The 26351-nt window shown below is 40.8% G+C and overlaps 1 protein-coding gene across 1 annotated transcript in view; it reads left to right on the top strand.

Moving 5' to 3' along the window:
• Positions 1–8767: 8767 nt before the first annotated feature.
• The window catches only part of LOC113619762 (spermatogenesis-associated protein 31D1-like), a 62896-nt gene continuing 45312 nt past the window's right edge, over positions 8768–26351 (top strand). Inside the window, 2 exon segments of the mRNA XM_027105060.1 lie at positions 8768–8914; positions 25805–25955. Of these exon segments, the coding sequence (XP_026960861.1) occupies positions 25846–25955 (110 nt within the window). The 5' untranslated portion in view covers positions 8768–8914; positions 25805–25845.

The raw sequence follows: 26351 nt of genomic DNA, 5'->3' as shown, positions 1-26351 counted from the left end.
CTTTTTGTTGCAATGGTAAATGGGAGTGTTTTCTTAATTTCACTTTCAGATTTTTCACCAAGTGTTTTAAATCTATTAACTCTCTTAATCTTGATAGCTCTCTGAGTTCAGTACTGCTTATACAGATGATAAAACTGAGGCACAGCTGGAATGTAAATGTTGGCAGTCCACACACAAATGGATTAGGAAAAGCTAGACAACCCAGGGAGGAGAGAAACTTAACAAGGAACAGAAGCATTCTTTTAGTTGGGAATAGTGGGAGGAGCTGGATGTTTCTATCCTAGTCCTACTATGATTCATTTAACAGAACAATGACACTGTATGTCATTTAATTATATCACACACACACACACACACACACACACACACACGCACACTTAGTTCTCATACTCAGCTACTCTGTTTTCTTCATAAATCGTAAGATAATGAGCCTTTCCGGGTATTGTTAGAGGTAGATAACTGTACAGGTGGGGCCGCATCTGATATTGCAGTATCAGTGCCGGGTTTGGTGTCCTTTCAGGCTTGGTTAAAATCCCAGCTTCACTATTCATCAGCTGTGTGACCCAAGTAAATTGCCTGATGTCACCCATATGTAAAAAAGGCTTAACAGTACTTACTTCACAGAGCTGTTGGGAGGTTTAAATGAGATCATATGAATAGTTAGCAGAGTACATAGCACAAAGCAGATGCTTAGGAAACAGTGACAACAGTAGCTATTTCTAGAGTCACCTAACAAAGTAAGCCACCTCATTTCACAATGCTTATTTTTCCAGGTTTAACTGCGTGTGACACCCTATGAACTTGTTTCTCAAGGTACTTCAGTGGACCCAGCAGATAGAGAGATGTTTAAAGTAATGAGCTTGTTCATTATCTTGCTAATTTTATGGGTCAATCAAGCAGGATCTATATGATCCTGGAAATGAAGTGAAGACAGTGCTGCTAAGCTGAGATTTGTGGTGGGGCAGCTCTTCCCATAAGATGCCTCTGCTAGACTTCCCTTTGCTTTTTCTACCTCTGTGCTGGAAGCCAGAGCTATGTGTATTTTCGTTCTCAGCGTTCTCATATGTTGATTTTTTTTTCACCTACTAAAATGTAGTAAGCTTAAGAAAAGTTCAATTAAAATGAAACATAAATATTTTCTTTCTTACTGTGTCATTAAAAACTCTACCCCCACGCCCGAAGTTCCTTGGCATCCGCCCAAAGGAAACATTTTTCCCTCTTGGCCCCCTGCCGTTTAAGGCATAGAGGAAACAGATCTGCTTAGTCTGTCTCAACAGGATCCTTGCATGGGGAGAGGAGCAAAGGTTTCAAAGGACTGGAAAAGAGAGTACGAAGTAGAAAAGTAAGCCAAGAGAAAAAAGATGGAGCGTGAACACTAAAAGAGGGAGAGAAGAAAATGATTTCATAAGACAAGCCTATAATGGACAGTTTCTGGAAGATAGCATCTTACCCTGTGTTTCTGCCTTGAAGATATAAAGCTCACTGTTAGGTGATGACCTGCTCCAGAAGAGAGTCCAATATAGCATTATTCCTGACTATTTCTAATGGATTCCAACATTATTCAACATAGCTAGTACTTCAAGTTTATGTTATGAGGTGAGATCGTCTTCACCAGCATCAGTAGCACTAATATTTACTGAGCATTTACTATTGCTATGAAGCTAACAAAGATTAGTTTCTTTAATCCTTAAAAAACCTTGAGCCAGCTATGACTATAATCCCAACTTTAAAGATGGGAAGTTTAGGGAGGTTACAATTAGTAGAGAGTGGATCCTGGATTTAAATCCCGGCAGTTGGACTCCAGTACTTGTGCCCTGAATCTTACTTGATTGTACACTCCCATTTGTTGGGCACCTTTTCAGAGTTCTTCCTACTATAACTGCTCTCCCTCCTCTTCCTCTTAATCTTCTGCCTTCCCCTGTTTACGTGGATCCCATCCACAGAGTCAGGTTCTATTTTGTAAGTGGTGGATCATCCAGTTCTATTTCCTATCACAGAGCTAAGGTATTCCTACCAGTCATCTTTCCAATAGGTACTAATCCAGTGGAATCAGGATTCCATTGCCAGAAAAAATTCAGATAGAGGGAATTGCTCCATCTAGAGTTCCCTCTTGCAAATAAGTTCAGTTATTTTCATTTGTTGCTCTTCCTCCCTTCCTCCCTTCCCCAGAACCTTTTGCCTTGTCTAAACATTATGCTTTTATTCCAGGTTGAGCCCCGAATAAACTGATCTGTGGTGGCGCGCACGGAGAGCGGCTTCCTGTGGCTATTGGGAGGGCAGCACATTCCTTTTCATCTTCTCTTTTCTAAACAAATATATCTCTGTTTCAGTCTTTCTTCCCATGTGCTGAACACTCTCTGTTTCTTTCTTTCATCCATTTAGCATGTCAATTTCTGTTCTGCGCACATTAAAGCAATAGAGTCAACACTGAGGTGAGGATGGGTGATTGCTTTACAATGTTCTCATTTTAATCAGCCCATCCTTACATTCATGTAGAAAAATTTCAACCTGAAAAGTGACACAGAGCCTGCTGAAATCCAGATAAGAGTTTCTCTGATGTTCATCTGTTGAGGAGCTTGACATGTAGAGAAGATACAGAGTTTTTTACTTTCAAAGTCCTATTCCAAATAAGATAAATCCCTGCCCCTTAAAAGCAGTGGTTGCTAAAACCCTTAAAAGTGGTTGGGCAAAACGGTTCCCAGAGAAGATTGGCTACTTGTGGTTATGTATGAACATAATATCTCTTCAGTTATGAGGTACATTACATTTGCTAGCTGTGTGACTTCCTTTTTTCTTTAATAAATTTATTTATTTATTTATTTATTTATTTATTTATGGCTGTGTTGGGTCTTCGTTGCTGTGCACGGGCTTTCTCTAGTTGCGGCAAGTGGGGGCTACTCTTTGTTGTGGTGCACGGGCTTCTCACTGCGGTGGCCTCTCGTTGTGGAGCATGGGCTCTGGGCGTGCGGGCTTCAGTAGTTGCAGCATGCGGCCTCAGTAGTTGCAGCATGTGGGCCCTAGAGCGTGCAGCCTTTAGTAGTTGTGGCACGTGGGCTCAGTAGTTGTGGCGCATGGGCTTAGTTGCTCCACGGCCTGCGGGATCTTCCCGGACCAGGGCTCAAACCCATGTCCCTTGCATTGGCAGGCGGATTCTTAACCACTGCGCCACCAGGGAAGTCCCTAGCTATGTGACTTTGAGTAATTAATTTCTATGTAGTTCAGTTTCCTCATCTATGAAATGAAGATGATAAAAATAACTACCTCATAGGGTTGTCATGAGGAATAAATTTATCTTAAGACTTAACATTGGAAGTTCAAGATGTGTTACCTATTATTATCATTCATTTAAAATGCTAGACCTTCTCTTTCTTATTTTAGTAGTATCCATTTGCCACCCATACATTCTTCCTCCCTCCTTTCCTCCCTCCCTCCCTCCCCTCTTCCTTCCCTTCCTTCCTTCCTTCTGAATGTGTTTATTTAGTAACTGGTATGTGCCAAACACTGTGCTAGGCTCTGGAATACAATGGTAAGCAAAAAGAGATAGTGTTCCTGCCTTTACAGATCTTACAGTCTAGTGGGGAGACCAGGTAGAAATTAAACAATCATACAAGAGTATATACATGTCCTGTGATACATGCTTTGAAGGGTTCATGAGCCGGTTGATGATGTCAGAGGAGTTTGAAACATGGGGATTTGGCCTAACCAGGAAAGAGAGGGCATTCCTTAAGCATCCTTCAGGAGCTGATATGAGTTAAGAGCTAAAAGGTGAGTAGGAGAGACAACTTGGCAAAGCAGGGAGGGAGAAATGTTCCCAGGCGGTGGAATCTGGGTGAGGAGAGCAGAGGGAGTGAGGAGGGAGGAACATGATGCAATAAGAAAAGGGAAAAGGGTGGGAGGCACAGATTATGCAGAGCTTCTCGACCTAATCTACCAGCTAAGTGTTTGGAGCAATGGGGATCCAGAGAAAAAATTTAGGCTAGGTTTTACGTGTATGTGTGGGGTATTTAGACTTTAGTGGTTTTATTTGAGTTTCCAAAAGAGTGCTGTGAATGAATTACTGTGAACTAATACTGTGAATTAGTGAGTTACTGTGAATTAATGTAAAGACAGATTTGGAGTGGGCTAAACTGGATGTGAGAGACCAAGTAGAAGGGTCTTGCAGTAATTTACGAGAGAGATGACATCAGTTTAGACTATGATGGTGGTGGCCAAGGTGGAATGATGTGGAAGGACGTGAGTGGCCTTTAACGAATAAAATTCCTAACATTTGGAGATGGATGAGGTTAGGGATCGGGGAAGAAGAACCGGGTGCCGTGGATGACTTCATTAATCCTAATGAGAGTGAACAGTTTCCCTTTTGTTTCCCTTCAGTGCCCAAGAACTATAGACTGGTATAATATGTGGGGTCTTTATAGAGTTGAAATTGTTAGCAGACCCGAAACATTTGAGAAAGGCTGCTTAGGTGTGCTTTTTATTTAGCCAAAATAAAAGAGGAAGTTGACCTTCAACCCTTGTCTTTGTTTTGTTCCAGCAGCAGAAATCATTTTTGGTTGCTCTCTGACTTGAGTAAACAACACTCCCTGTCACCTTATCCCTTTGACGGTCAGTTCCACTTCTATATTTTCACTGGGACATGATTCTCACTGACAGGAGAAAGTTCAGCACCCAGGCCTGCAGCTGTGAAAATACTTGCTCCTCTCCAGAACTATTAGTACTTCTGGGAAACCTGTCACAGTGCCAACCACTTACTGGTCCTGAAGTGACCCTGTTATTTTGGGAGGTAGTAAAGGAAACGATATTTTAAAAACCCCAAGTGGTACTCTCTTTGGGCATTGAAAGGTGTAAGTGATAAAATGCTCACTATACTTAAAGGCCAGAGGTAAACGGGTGCTGGATGCTCCCCAGACTCCTTCTATGTGTCAGCAAAATATATCCGAGCTTGGTAAAATAACCCAGGACCGAAGCGTTCTCTTCAGTTGAATAATCAGACAACAAGAAGCAGTCAATTAGGTTAGGCAGAAGTTAGGCAGAAAAGCTAACTTCTTCTGTTCCTGATTTAGAATTTTTATTACAAACAAAACACAGTCCTTAGGCAGATTTAAGAGCACAGGAAGAAGACTTTAGATTTTGAACTGCTGTCAGTGGAGCCCATGTTTTATTTCCCTTTGTCTCTAAGCACATCCACGGTTCTTGTCACATAGTAGATACTCAATGAACGTTGGGTGGATAAAGGATTCATGTATGTTTTCACAGGTATTTATAGGGTAGAGTGAGTTAATTATTTTTGTCCTAGTCTGTAGAGATGGGTGCTTCCTGTATTCCAAATTTATTTTGAATACTATTTAGCCACAAGGATGTTCTAAAATTAAATAATAAGGAAATCAGTTTTAGTACAATTTTACATGTTCTGCTAGATACACTTGCTGACCAGGTGCAGCTGTGGAGGCTCTCCCTGGAAGAAGCTTTTGCAACGTAAATTGCACTAGAGTGAGGTTATTGATGTGGGAGGAGGGAAAAGTAAGATGAAACTCACACCTTAATTTCTAGACAGGATTTCTATTCTAAAAACCAATTCCAAGCGCTCCTTGTATACCTGGCCCAGGCACTGGAGATTTACCAACGATTTGTGATTTGAAATGACCCAGAACAGGCCCAACGGTTCCCCTGTCCTTTGAAGCAGTTGATCTGTTCTCTTGACTGCTGGTCTGTACTTTCCCACCATCAGCTTCCTAGTCAGGACTCCATTCCTTCCGGTCTATCCTGTTGGAATAGGCTCTTTACCTTCATTTTCATGCTACTCTAGTCTTGACTTCTTGTTGCTACATTACTCTGTTGCTGGTTCTCAAATGGTGGTTCCCAGACCAGCAGCATTAGCATTGTCTGGGAACTTAACTCTTAGAAATGAAAATCCTTGGGCCTCACTCAAGAAGAAACTGGCCATGGGACCCAGCAATTTTAACAGGCACATAATCTCAAATGTGAGAACCACTGCTGATATCAAGCTCAGTTCTGAGCGTGTCACCTCTTTGTTCAACACCCTTTATTGCCTTCCTTGTCAGCGACCATGTAACCATGTGTTTGTATGTCCTTCTACAATAGAGCAACAGCTTCTGTTTCCCGATCCATGTAGGTATAGGTGTACCCACGCTCGCTCTCCAAATGGATTACTCCCCCTTGCCTCTGCTCTCCGGCCTTCTCTCTCTGTTAATGCTGGTTCCTCTGCTAGGAATGCCCCCCCCCTTCCGTCTCCTTATAGAAACCTTACTCATTTCTTTGAAGGCCAGTTAAAAATTAATATTTATCGAAGTAATTCATACCTGTGACTTTAAAATCAATTAGTTTTGAAGGATTTATAAAGAAACATGACAAGCCCTACCCCACCTCGCAACCCCAATCCTTCTATCCCCCCAGTTCCATTCCCCAGGGAAGGCCACTTTAGCCACTTCTATTTTAGTTCTTCTTGTGTTTACTTCTATTTACATAACTAATATGCAACTACTTCTATTTGAAAGTAATTTAGAAATATTATCTATTAAAGGTAATTTGAAAATATTTAATATTAAATGTTCTATTTAAAAGTAATTTAACAATATTATCTTGCCATGGTAGATACAATTTGAATAGATGAAATTTTATAGACAAAATTCAGTAGGTAAAATTTGGTAGACACCCCATTCCCCTCTTCATTTTTCTCAGTATATCCTCAATTAAATCTTGATTTCGTGCCAAGTTCATCTTGGAATGAAAGATGATTTTTTTTGTGGAATGTTTTCAGATACTGCCCTTTCCCTGCTCCTGTAGAACTCTGCATCTCTCCTGGTACATGCGCACCCTTCCCTTGTATCACAACAATGATTATATGTGTGTGTTTCCCATCCCAACTAGGTTGTAACAACCAGGGAAATCTAACCTGTCTTTTACTTTCTCCACAACCTCCCAGGGCACAGCACAGGGCCTGTGATATAGTACACACTGAGTAAGTGTGGCCAGTTTAACCATGAAGTAAAACATTTACCTGACCTTTGAAGCTTAGTGCTATGACAGCAGTACTATGAATGAGTCTTTCCTTTCCAATGTGGTTTTCTAATATTACTGTGGAGAATATTAAACTGGAGTCAGGAGACTTGAGTCAGATCAATCTTCTTGGTGACTTCCTCTAAGACTTGGGAAAGCATTTAATGGCCTTGCTTCCATTTTTTTCATCTATGAAGTGTCAACAATAATATCTATGGACAGAGTTGTAGTGAGGCCCAAATGCAACAGCACATGTTATCAAATACAAGGTATTCCATTGATTTGGTGTATTTAAAACAAAAAGGCAAACCATTTTCTGGTTGCACATAGCACTATAAAGAACATTAAGGACAACCTTTAAAAAGAAAACTCCATTTTTAGATTATCCAGAGGGTCTTTCTTTCAAGGTCAGCCTAAGAGTTTTTACGGGGGAGTTGTATTCTCATCGTCTGAAATTTGAAGCAAGGAAGCACAAATGCTTCGTACCACTTGTCTATTCTTATCTGTTGATGAGAAATCAGCATTACTTCCAACCTTTTAGGCTTTGAAGGGATTTCAAGCTTTATCTTGATTTAATGGTTGAAAAACAACCAAAAGCACATTTTCTAAGAGCTTCCCTGGTCCTACTCATCAGAAAAGTGTGAGCTACTCTTCTATCAAAACTAATTAAACCGGGCTTCCCTGGTGGTGCAGTGGTTGAGAGTCCGCCTGCCGATGCAGGGGACACGGGTTCGTGCCCCGGTCCGGGAAGATCCCACATGCCGCGGAGCGGCTGGGCCCGTGAGCCATGGCCACTGAGCCTGCACGTCCGGAGCCTGTGCTCTGCAACGGGAGAGGCCACAACAGTGAGAGGCTCGCGTACTGCAAAAAAAAAAACAAACAAAAAAACCCGAATTAAACCTTGGGCTTCCCTGGTGGCCAATGCAGGGGTTTGACCCCTGGTCCTGGAAGATCCCACACGTGGCTGAGCAACTAAGCCTATGTGCCACAACTACTGAGCCTGTGCTCTAGAGCCTGTGAGCCACAACTACTGAACCCGAGTGCCACAACTACGAAGCCCGCATGCCTAGAGCCCACGCTCCACAACAAGAGAAGCTGGTGCAATGAGAAGCCCGCACACCGCAACGAAGAGTAGCCCCACTCGCCGCAACTAGAGAAAAGCCTGTGTGCAGCAATGAAGACCAAATGCAGCCAATAATAAAATAAATTAATTAAAAAAAACTAATTAAGCCTTAAGTGTATAACCAACTTTCAATTACCAAGGTTACTGGGACTACATGCATACATAATTATATCTTACATTTATATAGTGCTTTTAACTTCTTCAAAGCACTTTTCACTGTATTGCATATATAACACAGATGGATTTTTTTTTTAATCCACAAATCAGGTGAAAAAGAAACCTTTGATTCAATAATTTCAACTTTGTACCTTTCCAAAGCTATTAGAACTAGTAAAATTGTCTAGTAGAACTTTCATTGCTCTACTCTCTTCTTGACCCCTCTCAACTAAAGGCGAGAAATGACTGAAAGATTTGGAGGAATCTCCAGAGGAAAGGAACCCAAGAAGGAGACGCAGGCAAGGACCTGTGCCATCCACAGACTAGATCATTAGTGCCAGGGTAATTAAGAATAATGGACTGTATATGTGATTATATCCAGAAGTCCAGGAAGAGATGAAAAAGCACGGGAAATGATGCATGAGTAGCAGTATTTACAGGACTCTTGTCATTGTCATTCACTCCACAGGCATTATTGAGTACCTACTGTATGCCAGGTACTTTCAACAAAGGGGATGGATACAGCAATGAACAACCCAGGCAAGACTGCTACTGTCATGGAGATGGCCTTTTTGAATGGTGAAGACATGCAATAAACAAGAACATAAGAAGACAAATCAGGTAAGTTCTGTTTATGGACTTTTATGAAGTCCATAAACACCAGAATGTGATAGTGAGTGCCTTGGGGAGGCCATGCTGTTTTAGATAGGGTAGCCAGGGAAGGCCTTTCAGGATATTTGAGCTGTATCCTACAAGAGGAGCCCACCCTGTGTAAGTCTGCTAAACAGAATGATGGAATAAGTGAACTCATCAAGTTCAATGCTAGAGGGAGGGCCAGGCCCCACCAGTTGTGTGGTTATTCATTTTGTGTCCTTTTGTGGATATTCCTAAAATCCTCTCCAGGAGCCCTGATTTATTGCCTCTGCAATGGGGGTTGCTAATACTGATCACCTTGAGAGGGGTGCTCTGAGGAATAATGGGTCAACAATTGTGAGGAGCTATATAAATGCTAAATAATGATCACAGTAATAAGCACTTATTAAAGTCAGCACTGTGATAGGCAGCTCACGCTCGGATGCCTTGGCGAACGTGGAAATCGATGCTCCCTGCGAACCCCAGCACCATCCTTTAAACTAGAAAAAATAAATGAGCTGATGATCATGATATTCAGAGTGGTTAGTGATCAAATAACCGTCGTGAGAGAAAGCTGGTGTGTGAAGTGTAAAATGGGAGTAGCGAGATAATGGCACATTCCAGCCCAGAGCAGGTAGAGGGTAGCTGGTGAATGTAACAGGATGCTTGCTGGTACACACACCACCCGCTGCAGAGTGGTAATTCTAACCTCATCAGGGTGAGGCACTGCCACCACCACCAAAAGCACTGGCAGACGGAAAGTGGGATGAGAAAGAGCCGGATCAGCAGCATCTCTGCCAGCAGCCCCATCTGGCCCTCTTGGCCTTGGCAAGCCTCCCCAGGGGGAGGACTGAGAAGCCAGCACCAACGGGCCCTACCTTGGAAGGGCACCAAGGAAGCGGGGAGGGAGGGAGGGAAGGAGGCGAGGAATGAGTGTTGCATTTTCTCCTTTCTCAATGAAAGATCCCAGTTCCGGGAAAGACTTCAGTTGTCTTTTTTACCAGAGCCTCCCTACATAGTTAGAGACAAGAATCCACTCCCCTAGCTGCACCTCTTCCTTCCCTGCAAACCTCTCTCCAAAATGTAACATTAATATCACAGAAAAATTCTTTTTTTTGTGGGTCCTATCATCTCTTTAATATAAATGTGCGTGTGCCCGAACTTTCTTTAGTCTCCCACCTCATACTGGCATACAACATTGTGTGAAGTGCGCACACACACACACACAAGCACACACACACGTATACCCACGATCACGCAAGTCCTTTGTTAAGCACCGGCTAGGTTGTTATACAGTGTCTGTGGAGTGTAGGTCACATAGTGGAAAAGTTTAAATTATTGTTGCTGCTTCTCTGAAAAGCAGGAAAACAGCAAAAAAAGAGAAGACAGTAAAAAAAGAAACCACTTATTTTAAGGCTGATACTAAACACTTTGCTTCATTTTGACTGAGCGAGTCACCCCCACCTTTGGACAAGTAGAATGGAGGTGATCTCTGAGGTGCTAAGAGCCCCAAGTGTATACTTCATATTTTGAGGCTTGACTAGAAATTAAGGAGGTTAAAAAGAATATGGCAAGATAATCCCAGTCTTCACAAAATTATGGTTTAAATTGGGGTGGGAAAGGATCAGGCGCCTCACAAAAATCTCATTGATTTTAACCAAATGGAGAAAATGTTAAACGTTAAACACACTGGAATATTAATATCTAAAGAACTTTGGGTGGGCATGCTGCAGGGGGCATAGTAAGTGCTCAGGAAATTTTCTGCACACGAGTAAGGCATTTCCAACCACCAGCATCTCAGGCTGCTTGAACCTAAACTCACTTATTTACATATACCATTTCTTCAAGTGCTCTGTTTCTCAAACTAGTCAATGGAGGAATCTGGGGAGAGCTGTCCTCAGTAGATGTGGTCATCTTCATGGCCAAATCAGTCTGAATTAAGTTGGTTCATTAGCAGGACTGCCTAAATGGCTTCCAGATTTTGTTTGGTAAATATTTTAAACGCCTTGTTGATAATGGATTGGCAATAAGGTGGGAGATAAAGTCAGAAGGAGATCCTATGCTTTTAAATTAAGCTAACTCGTACTCAACCAAATCTAGTGCCAAACTCCAAGTAATCGTTCCCAGTTATTGTCTTGGATCCTTCATTTCACTTTATTTATTTATTTTTAAGTCTCTGTTTCTGCTTTTACCTGACACTTGACGTTCTTAACTCCCTTCTCCCGCCAGCTTCTGGCTCCGTGCTCACCCCTTTGGACTGGATGAGTAATTTTGTCTTTCCTGCTTGTCACCTTTGGCTCCTTCGAAAACGGGTTATGTTTATCTTCTGGCTCTGTCTGCTTTGGGCTGCTCAGAACTTTTCACCCTACTCAGCCAACTTTTGGTCCCAGGACCTTTCCCTGCTTTGACCTGTCTCAGTGGCATCTGTGCTGGGCTTAACTCCTCCAGACTGGGGGCATGGGCAAGAGGAGAGATCAAGCAAAGATCAAGCAAGGAAACAGGAAGAATATCTGGCTCAACTCAAACTGTGCAGGGCCTTGAGGCCTTGCTGGTTTTACAATTTCTGCCTACTTATTCCTCTGCTTTTTTTTTTTCCCCTCCTGTCTCTGACTCTTTCTATTTCAGTTTTTTTTTTTTTTTTTTCGCGGGCCTCTCACTGTTGTGGCCTCTCCCGTTGCGGAGCACAGGCTCCGGACACGCAGGCTCAGCGGCCATGGCTCACGGGCCCAGCCACTCTGCGGCATGTGGGATCCTCCCGGACCAGGGCACGAACCCATGTCCCCTGCATCGGCAGGCGGACTCTCAACCACTGCGCCACGAGGGAAGCCCTCTGTTTTAGTTTTTATTAAGTCTTCACCTTCTAACTGGCTGATCCTCCTCTAGTACCCCTTTGTAAGACTTAAATGGGAGTGAAAGTAAGTGATATCCATTAGCCAAAATAAATTTGATAGCCAGGAGAAATTGCTGAATCTTGAGTGTCCTTATAGCACTTATCAAATGCCATTTTACCAGATTAGTTGGTAAACGGCTGTGGTTTTCCAGAGAATCTATTGATAGGTAAGTCAATAAATATTTGTCAAATGAATGAATGAATGCATACTAGTTGTGTAGCACTGTATCAGGTATTTTAAATAATACAAAACATGAGATTTCGTCCTTGGCTTAAGAAGGACATCTTCTCATGCCCATTTACAAAAAGACTGTTTTGAAATATTACCGAGGGCCAGACAAGTTTCACTATTTCTTCTAGAAAACAAGATGTCATCTCTTAACGCACAACCAGCTTCATTTGGGCAAAAGGGAATGAGAGCAAAGTACTGGGTAGGGCAGTAATTGACACCTCCAAGTTAATGGACTGTAGAATTTTAACATTGGATTTTTTATATTGCATCTTCAAAATGCATAAAAGTTAAATGAATTGAATGAAGTGAGCACCTGCAGAAATACCACCCATGTCAAGTAATACAACTTTGATATCACCCCAGAAGCCTCCACTCTCCTGTCTGATATAATAATATTTTACTTTTCTTTATAATTTTACCATATTTACAAGTTTCCCTAAAAAGTTTAGTTTTACCCAATTTTGAAATCAAAAAAGATTAAAAAAGAAAAATAGCAATTTGCACGCACATTCAATGTTGGGCGTGAAAAAGAAAACTAATTTTTTAAATAAGATTCAGAAGTGTATGATTTCATACATAGTAGTTTGTACCTCTTAATCCCCTACCCTTATCTTGCCTCTCCCCACTTTTCTCTCCCCACTGGTAATCACTAGTTTGTTCTCTAGATCTGTGAGTCTGTTTCCGTTTTGTGATATTCATTTGTTTTATTTCTTAGGTTCCACATATAAAAGACGTTTACTGTTTAGTCCTTTTTTTTTTTTTTTTTTTTGTGGTACGCAGGCTTCTCACTGCTGTGGCCTTTCCCATTGCAGAGCGCAGGCTCAGCGCCCATGGCTCACAGGCCCAGCCGCTCTGCGGCATGTGGGATCTTCCCGGACCGGGGCACGAACCCGTGTCCCCTGCATCGGCAGGCAGACTCTCAACCACTGCGCCACCAGGGAAGCCCTGTTTAGTCCATTTTTATGGTGGCTGTTGCCAGTCACTCCACTCCTTTATACTTCAGAGGTATTCCTCCCAAAGCTACCTTTGGTCTTACACAAATGCTTTCCTGCACTCAATGGAACTTCGAAGGATACTGAGCTCATCTTGATGAAATGGATGTTGACATTCCATGATCATCACAGTAATTATTCCTAATTTCTACTTTGCTTCAAAAGGTCTCTTCCCTTGCCCCCTAAATCTGTACTTTTAAAATGGTATCTACAACTTTAATTATACTTGACAATAAACTTCTTTTACCACAAAATCTGTTTTATCATGTATATACCCATCATTACCTTCAAATATCCTATTTTTAAGAAATCCCATTTATGTAGGGCTCCCAAAGAGTTATAATATTAGCAAGGGTGTTTTTAACTGTTTCTGTAATTGCTGTTTGTAATTATTGCAAATCAAATTTGTACAAATTATTAGATGCTGGTTGAATTATCTATCAGACTGGGGTGAAATTGTCCTGTAAACCACTGTATGCTGAACAAATCTACAGAGTAGAAACTGGGATGGAATTTGGATTCCATGGACAATCAAATCAGACGCTGTAGTATTAACACATACTTTGGGTTCAGAATAATCTTGCTAATCACACTTCCAAATTAATCAGCTAATGTCGGTTTCCATGAAGAAGAGATTTTCTAGTGGGTCCTGGTTAGATAAGATTTGGGAAGGTTGAGGGCAACAGAGAAGGTTCCTGGTGAGAGGATTAGCTAGAGCACAGGACAGAAGACAACAATGAGAAGGCTATATTTGTAGATGAACTGGGCTATAAGTGCTATAATATAAACTTACGATTTTGCCACACTGCTTTGTGAATTAATTATTTTCCTTGATTCAGATTTTGTATTTTTCAAGATGTAATAAATAGTGAGATCTAGTCTCATTCTTCCGTGTGTTTGGGTACAGTGAGTAGACTGCTTTGGCTGAATCAATAGTTTCATGCAGGGGAGATCTGAGAAACAATATTGGCAAGAAAAGTTAGGTCAGATTATGACAATCCTTAAAATGCTTATATTTGACTTTATCCTTCAGAAGTCATTTAGTGTTTATTTTTAATTGAGAGCACCATGAGGAAAACAGTGTTTCTAAGGGAATAAAGACTCTAGGCAGGGAGATTAGGTAAAATAATATAGCAATAATTCAGGCGTTAAGAAATAAGGTTGGACTAGGCTGGTGATGGTGGCAGTGGAGTAAAAAGGAAGGGGAAGGTGCAACATTATAAGGGGTAGAATTTGGCTTCTTTCTCTGTCTTTTCAGCCACTTGGGCTTAATCCTGCTCACTCTCCTTTATTTATTTCCCTTCCCATTTATATTTTCCTTCTTCTCTTGATCCTACTTTTTCTTTACCATTTTTTCTCTCTTTCCTTTGCCTGCATGAAAAAAAATTCTCTTAATACCTTACTATATAGGATGATGACTGAGTCAGGCAGATATCAAATGGGCGATATGGGTAGAAATTAACCATATGATTCACTAACTAATCAGAATATGTTGGTGCTTGTAAATATATACATATATTTAAATATATATATTTACCTTTCAGTTAGAAAGAAGGAAAGAAAGGAAAAAAAAGAGTAAATGGAAAAATGAGAGACAGAGGCTTTCATTTATTCATTCATTCATTCAAGAAGTGCTGTGTTTCCAGAGAATGAAATAGAGCCAAAGAAATAGAAAAAAGACAACAAAGTAATTTATGTTATTGTAATTTTATTATGTACTTCCCCTTTTAACTCGGCTGGATAAAGTAGACTTGCCAGGATGGGAGGCAAAAGACTAAGGTGTGATGGGTAGTTTCCTTGCCCTCGCTTTTTGTCATGTTGTTTCTCTTATCAAAAGGTGGGGTCTAAATCTGTATTCCTAGGCCCCAGTGACTGGCTCAACTGATAGAATGCGGTGGAAGTGACTTTCTGGGACTTCTTAGGCTAGGTTGTAAGAAGCCTGGGTCTTTTGGAACATTTACTCTTGGAATGCTCCGTTTTGGAGCCCAGCCACCACTTAGAGAGAAGCCCACATCATGGCTTGTCCGTGATTTGGGCTGTCCTCCAGTTGGTAGCTGCAAACAATAGCCAGCATCCCGTCAGTCATAGGAGTGAAGCATCTTGACGTCCAGCCCCATTGAGCCCACAGGTGATTGCAACCCCAGCTGACATCTGACTGCACTTTCTAGGAGACCCCCAGCCAATCCCAATGAATCCATGGAACAATAAGAGACAAGAATAAACTACCATTTTAAGCTACTATACTTTAGTGTGATTTGTTATATAGCAATAGATAATTCTTTCATCAATTGTTTGAAAGATTCATAATGCCATCCAGAATGCATGTATATTTTTAATGTTTTTTTTCTTTTAAGGATCACTTTATTACTCATTAGCCATGAAATTGAAATCTGAATTGATCTTGATCAGAAGTCTTAGGAAATATTTAAGCAAATATTTTAAGCACTATCATATTTTTAGTACTGGTTCAGGATAAAGTGACATAAATGTGACAGGAATATTGATTTGTAATCCGAAGATGGAGTTTAAATTCTAATTCTGTCATTCATCACTGTGTGACTTAGGGCAAGTTATTTAATATCTCTGATTCCTAGTTTCCAATGCTATAGTATATTTGAAAGTATTTAGTGTTGCCAGGCAAAACACAGATAGTCAATAAATTTCCATTTCTTTCCTTCTTATGAAAGTCCTCTGTAAGTGCAACCATGCTGAAGCTTAGCACATTATCCTACTGCTTACTAAAACTTAATATTGTTATTATTTATCAAATATTTCTCTTGATAAATATTTCATAGACTTCTATAGTACTACCTTTAGTAGTGTGGTCTACCTTACCTTTCCTGTGGGATAACTTGTTTAATAGATTTTGGGACTCATTTCTGTTGCTAGATTCTCACAAAGGCAATTTTGTGGCAACCTTCTTTGGGTTTCAAGGACATGACCTTGTCTCACATCTTGAATGTGGTTCCCTACCCTAGTACAAATGTTAATATGTTAAGTGCATATCAAATAAAAATTTTAATTCAGTTCATCATATGTTTATGTATTTAAATTTAAGAATCAAATTGATATAATTGGTAACATTACCCATTTGCTTTGATTTGAGATGCCAAGTGATTGAAAAAAATTTTAATTTAGAAGAGCATTACCTTGCTTATTTGAATTTCTCATTTTTGTATAATTAGGGTGAACTAATTTAATTTGCAGTTATCCTTTTTAATGACTTAAATGATATCAGCTGAGATATTCAAGACCACATGATTAGTGGAGTTATCCTGACTATTACTCAGTCTCATAGAGTTGGAAAGTACAAGTGCAACTTGTGAAGCTTGGAGATGGAAGTTGTAAGCTTGATCTTTTCTTCATTAGCATATATATTTTTTTCTATTTTGTTCCCCTCACCTCACTCTAAGCTGCTTTGTGTTTTCCAGAGGAACCACACACTGCATTTGGTGACGGTCCTCCTTCTCTAACTCTGCTCTGATTTTATGTCATTTTCACTCAATGTTCAGCTCACATCTCAGTTCTGCAAAGTATAGGCTTATTATTCATTTTGTGAGTTATGGTAGAAATCCCCAAGACAATGCTCTTTATGGAGACTGAGTTACCTTCAGTAAATACTTTTTTTGATGATGCTTTTTTTTTTTTTTTACGGTACGCGGGCCTCTCACTGTTGTGGTCTCTCCCGTTGCGGAGCACAGGCTCCGGACGCGCAGGCTCAGCGGCCACGGCTCGCGGGCCCAGCCGCTCCGCGGCATGTGGGATCTTCCCGGACCGGGGCACAAACCCGTGTCCCCTGCATCGGCAGGCGGACTCTCAACAACTGCGCCACCAGGGAAGCCCTGATGATGCATTTTAACGAGGCTTTAAAAAATTTTGACACCAGACTTCTGACTAAAGTAGCTGGAATCTATAGTTTTAGAATAGAGTTTTTCAAAATGCAGGTCTTGACCCATTAGTGGATTATAAAATAATTCTTGGGGTTGTGACAATCACTTAAAAACAATGAAACAATGTGGAATAGATAATATTAGAATGCATTATATGTAATAAGGGTAAGGTATCATAAAACTTTTTTATTTTGTGTTTGTATATATATACTGGTTTATGATAAAAATTATTCTATATATTTTTGTGAGTTGCTGTCAAAAGATTTTGAAAGCCACTGCCTTGGATTTACTTTTTAATTTTTTAAAATTTCTATTTTTTTAAATATTTTTTTGTTGTAGACCATTTTTAAAGTCTTTATTGAATTTGTTACAGTGTAGCTTCTGTTTTATGTTTTTGTTTTTTTTTGGCTGAGATGCATGTGGGATCTTAGTTCCCAGACCAGGGATTGAACCTGCACCCCCTGCAATGGAAGGGGAAGTCTTGACCGCTGGACCACCAGGGAAGTCCCCACTGCCTTGGATTTAAAGCTATCTGAAACAATTTTAAAATATAACAGTTTGTAATGAAGCCCCAACAATGTATGTGAAATATAAAAGTGTAGATAGCATTTAGTTACATAATTTAAAGGGATTTGCAGGACCCAGCATAAGTCGGCATTATCCCAATAAATGGTAGGAACCCAAATCATATGTCCCTGGGAGGGTCTGAGGTAACAAGTTACTCATCTAGTGTGTGACATTGCTATTTATTGCCTTGCTACAGTTGGCTGTTGGAAATATTATGTCTTCCCTAGCCAGACTAGAAGGGCCTAGTTTTCCCAAGCCTTCAGTCTGCCAGAAAGATGGCATTACACTTCTCACCCATTAGCAGGACCTGTTCCCGGATGGAGAGCTGGAAAACTTTAACCCTTAACTCCCCTTTTTGCTAGAGAACCTCCTTTTTCTTCCCCACTGGGTCTTAGAAAGGTGGAAGGCAGCATTAAAGGTTTTGTTTCATCCATATTATGCGAGTCTGTGTTTTTGTGTGAAGGCCTGCTCATTTAGAGGAGCATTCCATCCCTGGAATTAGAAAATTAATCCTTAATCAGAGTAACGCAGTGTCACATTTTCAGTCTGCTAATGAGCTGTGGAAGGAGGTGGCACATCTTTCTCTGGTTGATGGGTGCCCCTTTTAGAGGATATATGATATCCTCACTAGTAGGTTCACACACTTCAGAACCAAAAGAATCCTCACGGCAGGAAGGAGTCTCTTGCTTTTCTGGCTCTTGCCCCTTTAAGTTTCCCAACTTCTCACTTCGCAGTCTGCTTTCTCTCCCGTTAAAATGGCTACCTATTAAGCTCATTGGTGGAATCTACCCTATTGTGTCACTTAACTTTTTCCATCTGCTTATGTTTAAAAATTTTTTTTCAAAGAAAGCCCTGACCTAAATCCTTTACTCTCCTTTTATAGTGCTTTTATTTTGAACTTGCTAAAAATCAACCCAACTCCTTCATCACTGCCTCTCCCCGCAACCTCTGTCAACATTTCCCTGTTATTCAGATTTTTTAAAAAAATAAATTTATTTATTTATAAATAAATTTATTTATTTATTTTTTATTGGGTCTCCGTTGCTGCACGCAGGCTTTCTCTAGTTGTGGTGAGTGGGTGCTACTCTTTGTTGTGGTGCACGGGTTTGTCATTGCGATGGCTTCTCTTGTTGCAGAGCACAGGCTCTAGGCACGAGGGTTTCAGGAGTTGTGGCATGAGGACTCAGTAGTTGTGGCGCACAGGCTCTAGACTGCAGACTCGTTAATTATGGTGCATGGGTTTAGTTGGCACCGTGGCATGTGGGATCTTCCCGGACCAGGGATCAAACCCGTGTCCCCTGCATTGGCAGGCAGAATCTTAACCACTGCACCACCAAGGAAGTCCTGGGACATTTTTTTCCTTTTACTACATGGGACATTTTCAGGACTAGGAGCTTTCTCCTATTCTTCTCAAGGAGCTTTCAGATGAATTAATGAAACAAGGTAGATAAATTTGTTACCATCATTAGAATCTCATTATAAAATATTCTCTATAACTCAAAATGTGGCATAAGGCAGATCCCTATTTAAGAGGAAGGGCCTTATTATAAATTATCTTGAAGACCCTGAGATTGTCCTTAAGAGCAGTGCTATGGGAGGATATGAGGCACAATCTTGGTCACTACAGTATTTAAGTGGAGAAAGTGAGATGGTCTCCCAAAGAACTGGACTTGATTTTATCCTGAGTCACTCCTTGATTTTAAACTCTTATAATCATAGAATATAAAGAAGGAAGAAACCGTGTTCATTCTGTCTCATTTTACAAAGTAGGAAATTGAGACATAGAGGCACGAAGTCATTAAGATCATTCAGTTATTTATTTGGTTACTTGGACTAGGGTGGTTTCAGAAAGGAGTAGAAAAGTGGATATATCAGTATTTGAGAGCTATTGAGGGACCGTAATAATCAGCATTGACTGGTTGGTGGCAGGCTGTGGGGTTGGACACTGAGAGGGAAGGTTCAAAGATGGTGCTTGAGTCTTTAGCCTTAATAACCATGCATTCAGGAGACATTCATTCTGAAGGACAGTCTGGGACAGCCAAGGGGAGGGTAGAAGTAGGGCCGTCCCTGCAGGGGAAGATATAGAGGGAGGGTTTTATCTGATATGGAAGAGAGTTGGGCATGTTTAAGTACTGATGGTAAGAGGCCAGTTTCTCTACTGAAGTCCTTTTTCTCTCCTCTGGCTCCTGCCTTCTGTCTAAAGGTCTGCGTAGTTCCTGGAAGTCTCAGAGTAGATCTTTTAGGAGCATCAGAATTATCTCTTGCTAATTCTTTATCAACTCTTACCAACCAACTTTTGTTATTAACTCATAAGCCCACATTCCCTGCTGACTATTTTCCAGATGCTCACATTCACATTAGATAAAAGCATTTCTCAAATTTGTTAATGGGGGTAAAGAAAACAAAACTAACCTTCTCACATTTCAAATTGGAGGAAAAGTGTACCTGCAGAGAAAGATTGTGAATTCAGACTGGAAATGTTGAGTTTTGAGTGTCTTTGGTAAAATCCAAGACAGTGTGTTACAATTGAATATATACAGGAGGAAAAACTATGAGACTATTGGGTTATGAAAGTGTAGTACAGAGAGTATTTCCAAGAGGAAGTTACTACCCATAGCTGCAGTGAGGCCAAGTAAGACAAAGATGGAAAGGTGTTCATTAGATTTAACTACAAGGAAGTCATTGGTGACCTTGACAAGTTTCAGTGGAGCAGTGGGGCCAGAGCCAGACTGCAGTGGGCTGGAAATGAGTGGGAGGTGAGGAAGTAGAAAAAGTGAATATAAACAACCATCAAGAAGTCTGGGACAGCCAAGGGGAGGGTAGAAGTAGGGCCGTCCCTGCAGGGGAAGATGTAGAGGGAGGGTTTTATCTGATATGGGAGAGAGTTGGGCATGTTTAAGTACTGATGGTAAGAGGCCAGTTTCTCTACTGAAGTCCTTTTTCTCTCCTCTGGCTCCTGCCTTCTGTCTAAAGGTCTGCGTAGTTCCTGGAAGTCTCAGAGCAGATCTTTTAGGAGCATCAGAATTATCTCTTGCTAATTCTTTATCAACTCTTACCAACCAGCTTTTGTTATTAACTCATAAGCCCACATTCCCTGCTGACTACTTTCCAGATGCTCACATTCACATTAGATAAAAGCATTTCTCAAATTTGTTAATGGGGGTAAAGAAAACAAAACTAACCTTCTCACATTTCATATTGGCCTGTGGATGATTTCAAACTGAGACATTAACATTTTAGACCAATTTTTAAAGATTTGAAGAAATTATTGTTTATGATTAGCATTAATTACACATTTAGTCATTGACTTGTTTTATATTTACTTCACTATTATTTATAGACTTACTAATATATACCATATGTTTGTCATGGAACACCCAACAATGACCTGAAAGTCTTGTTTTTTAAGTATTTTACAGTTTGAAGATAAATTTTTGGGATTTATGATGATTTTCTACATTTTTGGTACAATGCTTTCTGCTGTGTCCAAACAGTGTTCTTTATGGTTCAGCTGAAACTTTTTATTGATACCCTACATTCAAATTTCCTTCTATTTCTTAATAAGTCCTTCTGTGTGATTCTTGGTAGGAAAAATGACCCTACTTCCTGCTGTGGATGTTGAAGAGGCCAGTTACCTTCTCCTGATAACCACTGGCAGCTGAGATGTGGACAGTTGACTTAGAATCAGCCAACAGGTTCTCTCATCAAGGGTGTCACATCCTGGGGGAATGGTAGAAAATCTCAGGGACACTGAGACTCACTCCTTTTTTTTTTTTTTTTGTACATGGATTAGCGTTTCTTTTATTAAAGAACTAAACAAATAGTGCAAGATGTGGGTACAAGGCAGATTTCAATATTTCTAACGAGGGCAGAAAGCCTCGCTCCAGGAACAAAAAGATTGTCATATTTGAGCTTGACCAAGTTCAGCAGAAAATGAAGTGATAAGCTAAAAACTCTCAATTCTGTGCCCTGCTGGCATTAAGTCCGAAACCAGAGGATTTTCTTTGTGTTTACCGTGTGACGTTCAATAAAAATACTCCTGTTGACATAAAACTCCAAAGCTCAGGGCACCCCTAGGCCACACAGCGGGCACCTGCCCCAGAGAGCACCACCGGCCTCCACGGGAAAGTGATGCTTTCACTTCTGACCTTTGGCTGGCAGGCATCTCGGAAATGATCCTGAAATGCTCCCTGGGAAGAGGATTTATGCCCTTTCTGGGTGAACCACTCCCAGGACCCTTATAAACTGGGCTTATTTTTTTTTTTTACATCTTTATTGGAGTATAATTGCTTTACAATACTGTGTTAATTTCTGCTGTACAACAAAGTGAATCAGCTGTATGTATACATATATCCCCATACCTCCTCCCTCCTGAGCCTCCCTCCCACCTTCCCTATCCCATCCCTCTAGGTGGTCACAAAGCACTGAGCTGATCTCCCTGTGCTATGCAGCAGCTTCCCGCTAGCCATCCATTTTACATTTGGTAATGTATATATGTCAATGCTACTCTCTCACTTTGTCCCATCTTCCCCTCACCCCCCGCCCCCCCCCGCCCCCTGCCATGTCCTCAAGTCCATTCTCTACATCTGTGTCTTTATTTCTGCTCTGCCTCTAGGTTCATCAGTACCGTTTTTTTAGATTCCATATGGTATTTGTTTTCCTCTTTCTGACTTACTTCGCTCTGTATCACAGACTCTAGGTCCATCCACCTCACTACAAATAACTCAATTTTGTTACTTTTTATGGCTGAGTATTATTCCATTGTATATATGTGCCCCACCTTCTTTATCCATTCATCTGTCGATGGGCATTTAGGTTGCTTCTATGAGCTGGCTATTGTAAATAGTGCTGCAATGAACATTGGGGTACATACATCTTTTTGAATTATGGTTTTCTCAGGTTATATGCCCAGTAGGAGACTCACTCTCTTTTTTTTTGAATTTTATTTTATTTTTTTATACAGCAGGTTCTTATTAGTTATCTGTTTTATACACATCAGTATATATATGTCAATCCCAATCGCCCAGTTCATCACACCACCACACCCACCCCCGCGCCACTTCCCCCTTGGTGTCCATACGGTTGTTCTCTACATCTGTGTCTCAATTTCTGCCCTGCAAACCTGTTCATCTGTACCATTTTTCTGTGTTCCACATGTATGCATTAATATACGATATTTGTTTTTCTCTTTCTGACTTACTTCACTCTGTTTGACAGTCTCAAGATCCATCCACGTCTCAACAAATGACTCAATTTCGTTCGTTTTTATGGCTGAGTAATAGTCCATTGTATATATGGACCACATCTTCTTTAGCCATTCATCTGTCGATGGGCATTTAGGTTGCTTCCATGTCCTGGCTATTGTAAATAGTGCTGCAATGAACATTGGGGTGCATGTGTCCTTTTGAATTATGGTTTTCTCAGGGTATATGCCCAGTAGGAGACTCACTCTTGACGATGGCAGCAGTGCTGAGTGCCCAGCGGCAATGGTGTCCTTGGCACTGACCTAACCAGACTGCTCCAGGGAGTTGGTCCAGGCTGTGTCCTCAGCTGCCTGGCCCCTCTGGGTTCCTGTCTCTGCTCTGAACCTGCTTCCTATTGAGTCATTGAACTCTCTGAGACCCTTCCAAGAAATTTCTCTTCTGCTTGAGGTACCTGGAAGCAGTTTCTGTTCTTTGCCATGAAGAAATTTGACTGATTCAGAGGGTCACAATGGAATAATAAAGCAGCCAACAAAAACATTATACGTAGCTAACATTTGTGGACTGCAGGCATTGTGCAAAATGCTTTAAATAAATGATGTCACCAAATCCTCAGAACAACAGGATGAGGCCGGCATATGGGTCTATTCTTTCAAGAATCATCTCAAGGGCCTCCTTTTGTAAGAAAGCTTTTCTAATCTCCATTCCCTCTTGCAAGTAGACTTGAGTCCTCCTTTGTGTCCATTCTATGTCCTATAAAGAGGAGAGGATGGGTGTATGTGTGTGTGTATATATATATATATATATATATATACTTATTTTTATATTTGAATATTTATATATATTGTACACACATGTACATACACACATATTCTTATATATAAATATTAAATATATAAAGTATGTATAATATACCTAATATTATATGATATAATATGTAATATATAATACAATATATATATTTTATTTCCTAGCCTTTTATTAAGCTCTTACTATATGTCAGATACAGTGCTTAGCCATTCACTCACATGATCTCATGACATTCCCACCAGAACTTTATGAATTAGATTTATTAGCTATTTTACAAAAGAGGAAGTGAGACTAAGAAAGGTTAGATAACATTTTCAGGATATTACCTATGAACTGCAGAGTTGAGAATTTAACACGTTCCATTTTGTTTTGTTTCAAATTCCAAAGCCTCTGCTCTTAACACTGTACGAACTGCCTTCACTGCCTCATTACACTCGCATGGAATTGCTTCCTTCCTGTTCTGGACTGAGGCAGAGTCTGATTTCACTTGTCTTTTTTCTTTTCCCTTACTTGTCTAGGAGGGAGGGCAGATCTCCATTTCTTACGGCACTTCACCCAGTCCTCTGTCCATGGCAGACATCACGAGTCGATGATTACACTCTGTCCCAGCAAGCTATCTCAAGAATTCCTCTCCCTCTTTTCTATAGGAAGTCACTCCCAGTTAGTTACAGTTGAATCCTATTGCTATTTCTGACTTAGAACAATGCCTCTCACATAAATGTGCTTAGCAAACTGTTGTTAGAGTGTTGCTATTTTCTTCATTTTACAGATGAAGAAATGATAATTAGAGAATTAAATAATAAGCCATTCACCTGGGGATATTAGTGTCTACCTCATTGGGTTTTTTTGTGAGGATTAACTGAATGAATGCACATAAAACTTTTCAAATAGTGTCTTGGCACAAGGTAACTTGGTTATTAGTACTGCTACTCAAAAGCACACATGTGGTATCCATAGAGATAGGAAGGCAATTGGTGGTTGCCAGGGGTTGGAGGGAGGGACAGATGAGGTGTGACTACTTAATGGGTATGAGGTTTCCTTTTGGGGTGACGAAAATGTTTGCAACTAAATAGAGGTGGTGGTCGCACAACATTGTGACTCTACTAAATGTCACTGAATTGTACACTTCCAAATGGTTAATTTTGTGTTGTATGAATTTTCCCTCAAAAAAAAAAAAATTCTCAGAGGTTATAGTGGATGGGGCAGGACCAGGGAGATCTGAGAGTGAGGGCTGCCTTTAGTTTTGCTCCCTGGGCCCCTTGCTCACCTCAGCTTAGTCCAAGCCCTGGTAATGTAGCCAGAATTTGGACCTAAGCCTTTAGTTCTCTAAATAAAGGGTCCTTTCCGCTTTAATATGTTGCTTTAGAAATCAGGGAAAGTCTGTCCTCACTGGTGGATAGTTGTGATTTGTGTGCTGATAATTTCAGCTGGAGGAGGAGTTGTCCTCACCTCAGGCAGGAAAACAAGTGAATTTTTAAAGCCCTTTATAGTTTACGAAGCAGTTTTAGAGAACAATGGGTTGCAAATAATAGGAACTTACTGTACGTGAGTAACCCATCTAATGAGCATAGTCAACATGACTCAAAGAGACAGGTGGGCAGGAAGGGAAGTCTTGAAAGTTTATAGTCAGAAACTTCTCTTCCTGAACTTGGGGTCTGTCTTGCTGACTGCAAAGGAAACGCAAAGACTTCAGAATGGTGTCTGTTAAAAGCAAAGTGACATCATTCTCCTCCCTGGTCTGTAAGCAGCTCCACTGAGTTTGCTGCGGCATTAATGGGGCTGGTGACAGCCGCTTAGTCTAGGCTAAATAGACCTTAGGGTACAGTCATGAATTTGCCATAAGCGTGAAGTGACTGGGAGAGTCCTTGTGAAAACAGAATCTCAGATCTTCCACAGCTAATCTCTTGGCAGTTTGCTTTATTTATAACTGTGTAAGTGTGTTGCAGCACAACCCATTTTGTAAACACAGTGCAAGCAGTAAGATATTAATGAACCGCCACCTCTCATTTTAAGGCAACTTGACATGTAGAACATAGCTAAGAACTAAGTAGCAAAAGGTGGTTTTAATTTATTACATGTTGTTCTTGTCTTTGTGTTAGATGGATTTCGAGGTGGCCTTGACCAGATTTCTGGTCAAAGGGGAAGCCAGTGTCCATGTCCACCATCTGTCTCCTTGTAGCCCTGGCCCTAACGTACCAGTAGAGCAGAGGGGAGTGCACAGCGGTTATTTCTGTTGCTTACAAAACCTTAAAAAGATCTCGAAAACCTTTTCAGGTTTTTTTTTTTCTTTCTTTAGGCATAAACCTTCTCCCTCTGCCACTGGAGATACAGAGATAAATGGCATGGTTTCTGCCTCCAAGATCTATCAGTCTAATGGGAAGATGGTCACCGAAAGAGCTAATTGTGATGTGGGTAATAAAGACCATTCTAAGAGGACTAAGTACCAGGTGAGCAGAGGAGAGGGGATATTCAACTCTATTGATCATATTGGGCTTGGGGGTGTGGAATAGGGCAAGATTAGTGGGGGGTTGAGAGAAGAGATAACATTTAAACTGGACCTTGAAGGATTTCCTTGGACGGTGGAGTGGTGGAAGGGTGTGTGTGTGTGTGTGTGTGTGTGTGTGTGTGTGTGAGATGGGGACAGAGAGGAAGCTTTTGCAGAGCAATGACAGAACACAGAACTCTGCACGTAGTTGAGTTCAGAAAGAGAAAGACTGGGTGTTGTATGGCTGGAATGTGGGAACCAACTGAAGGGATAGGTTGGGGAAAGAATGAGTTGAACAAATCTTGCGTCCTTATTTCATCAGTGAGAAAAAACAAAGATGTGGAAAAATTAGGTGCCC

The sequence above is a fragment of the Aethalodelphis obliquidens genome, unplaced genomic scaffold (assembly GCF_003676395.1).
Source record: "Aethalodelphis obliquidens isolate GAN/ISIS:26980383/991018 unplaced genomic scaffold, ASM367639v1 scaffold7, whole genome shotgun sequence".
NCBI lineage: Eukaryota > Metazoa > Chordata > Mammalia > Artiodactyla > Delphinidae > Aethalodelphis > Aethalodelphis obliquidens.
Note: the sequence above shows the minus strand (reverse complement) of the source record. Positions and strands in the feature narration are given on the sequence as shown.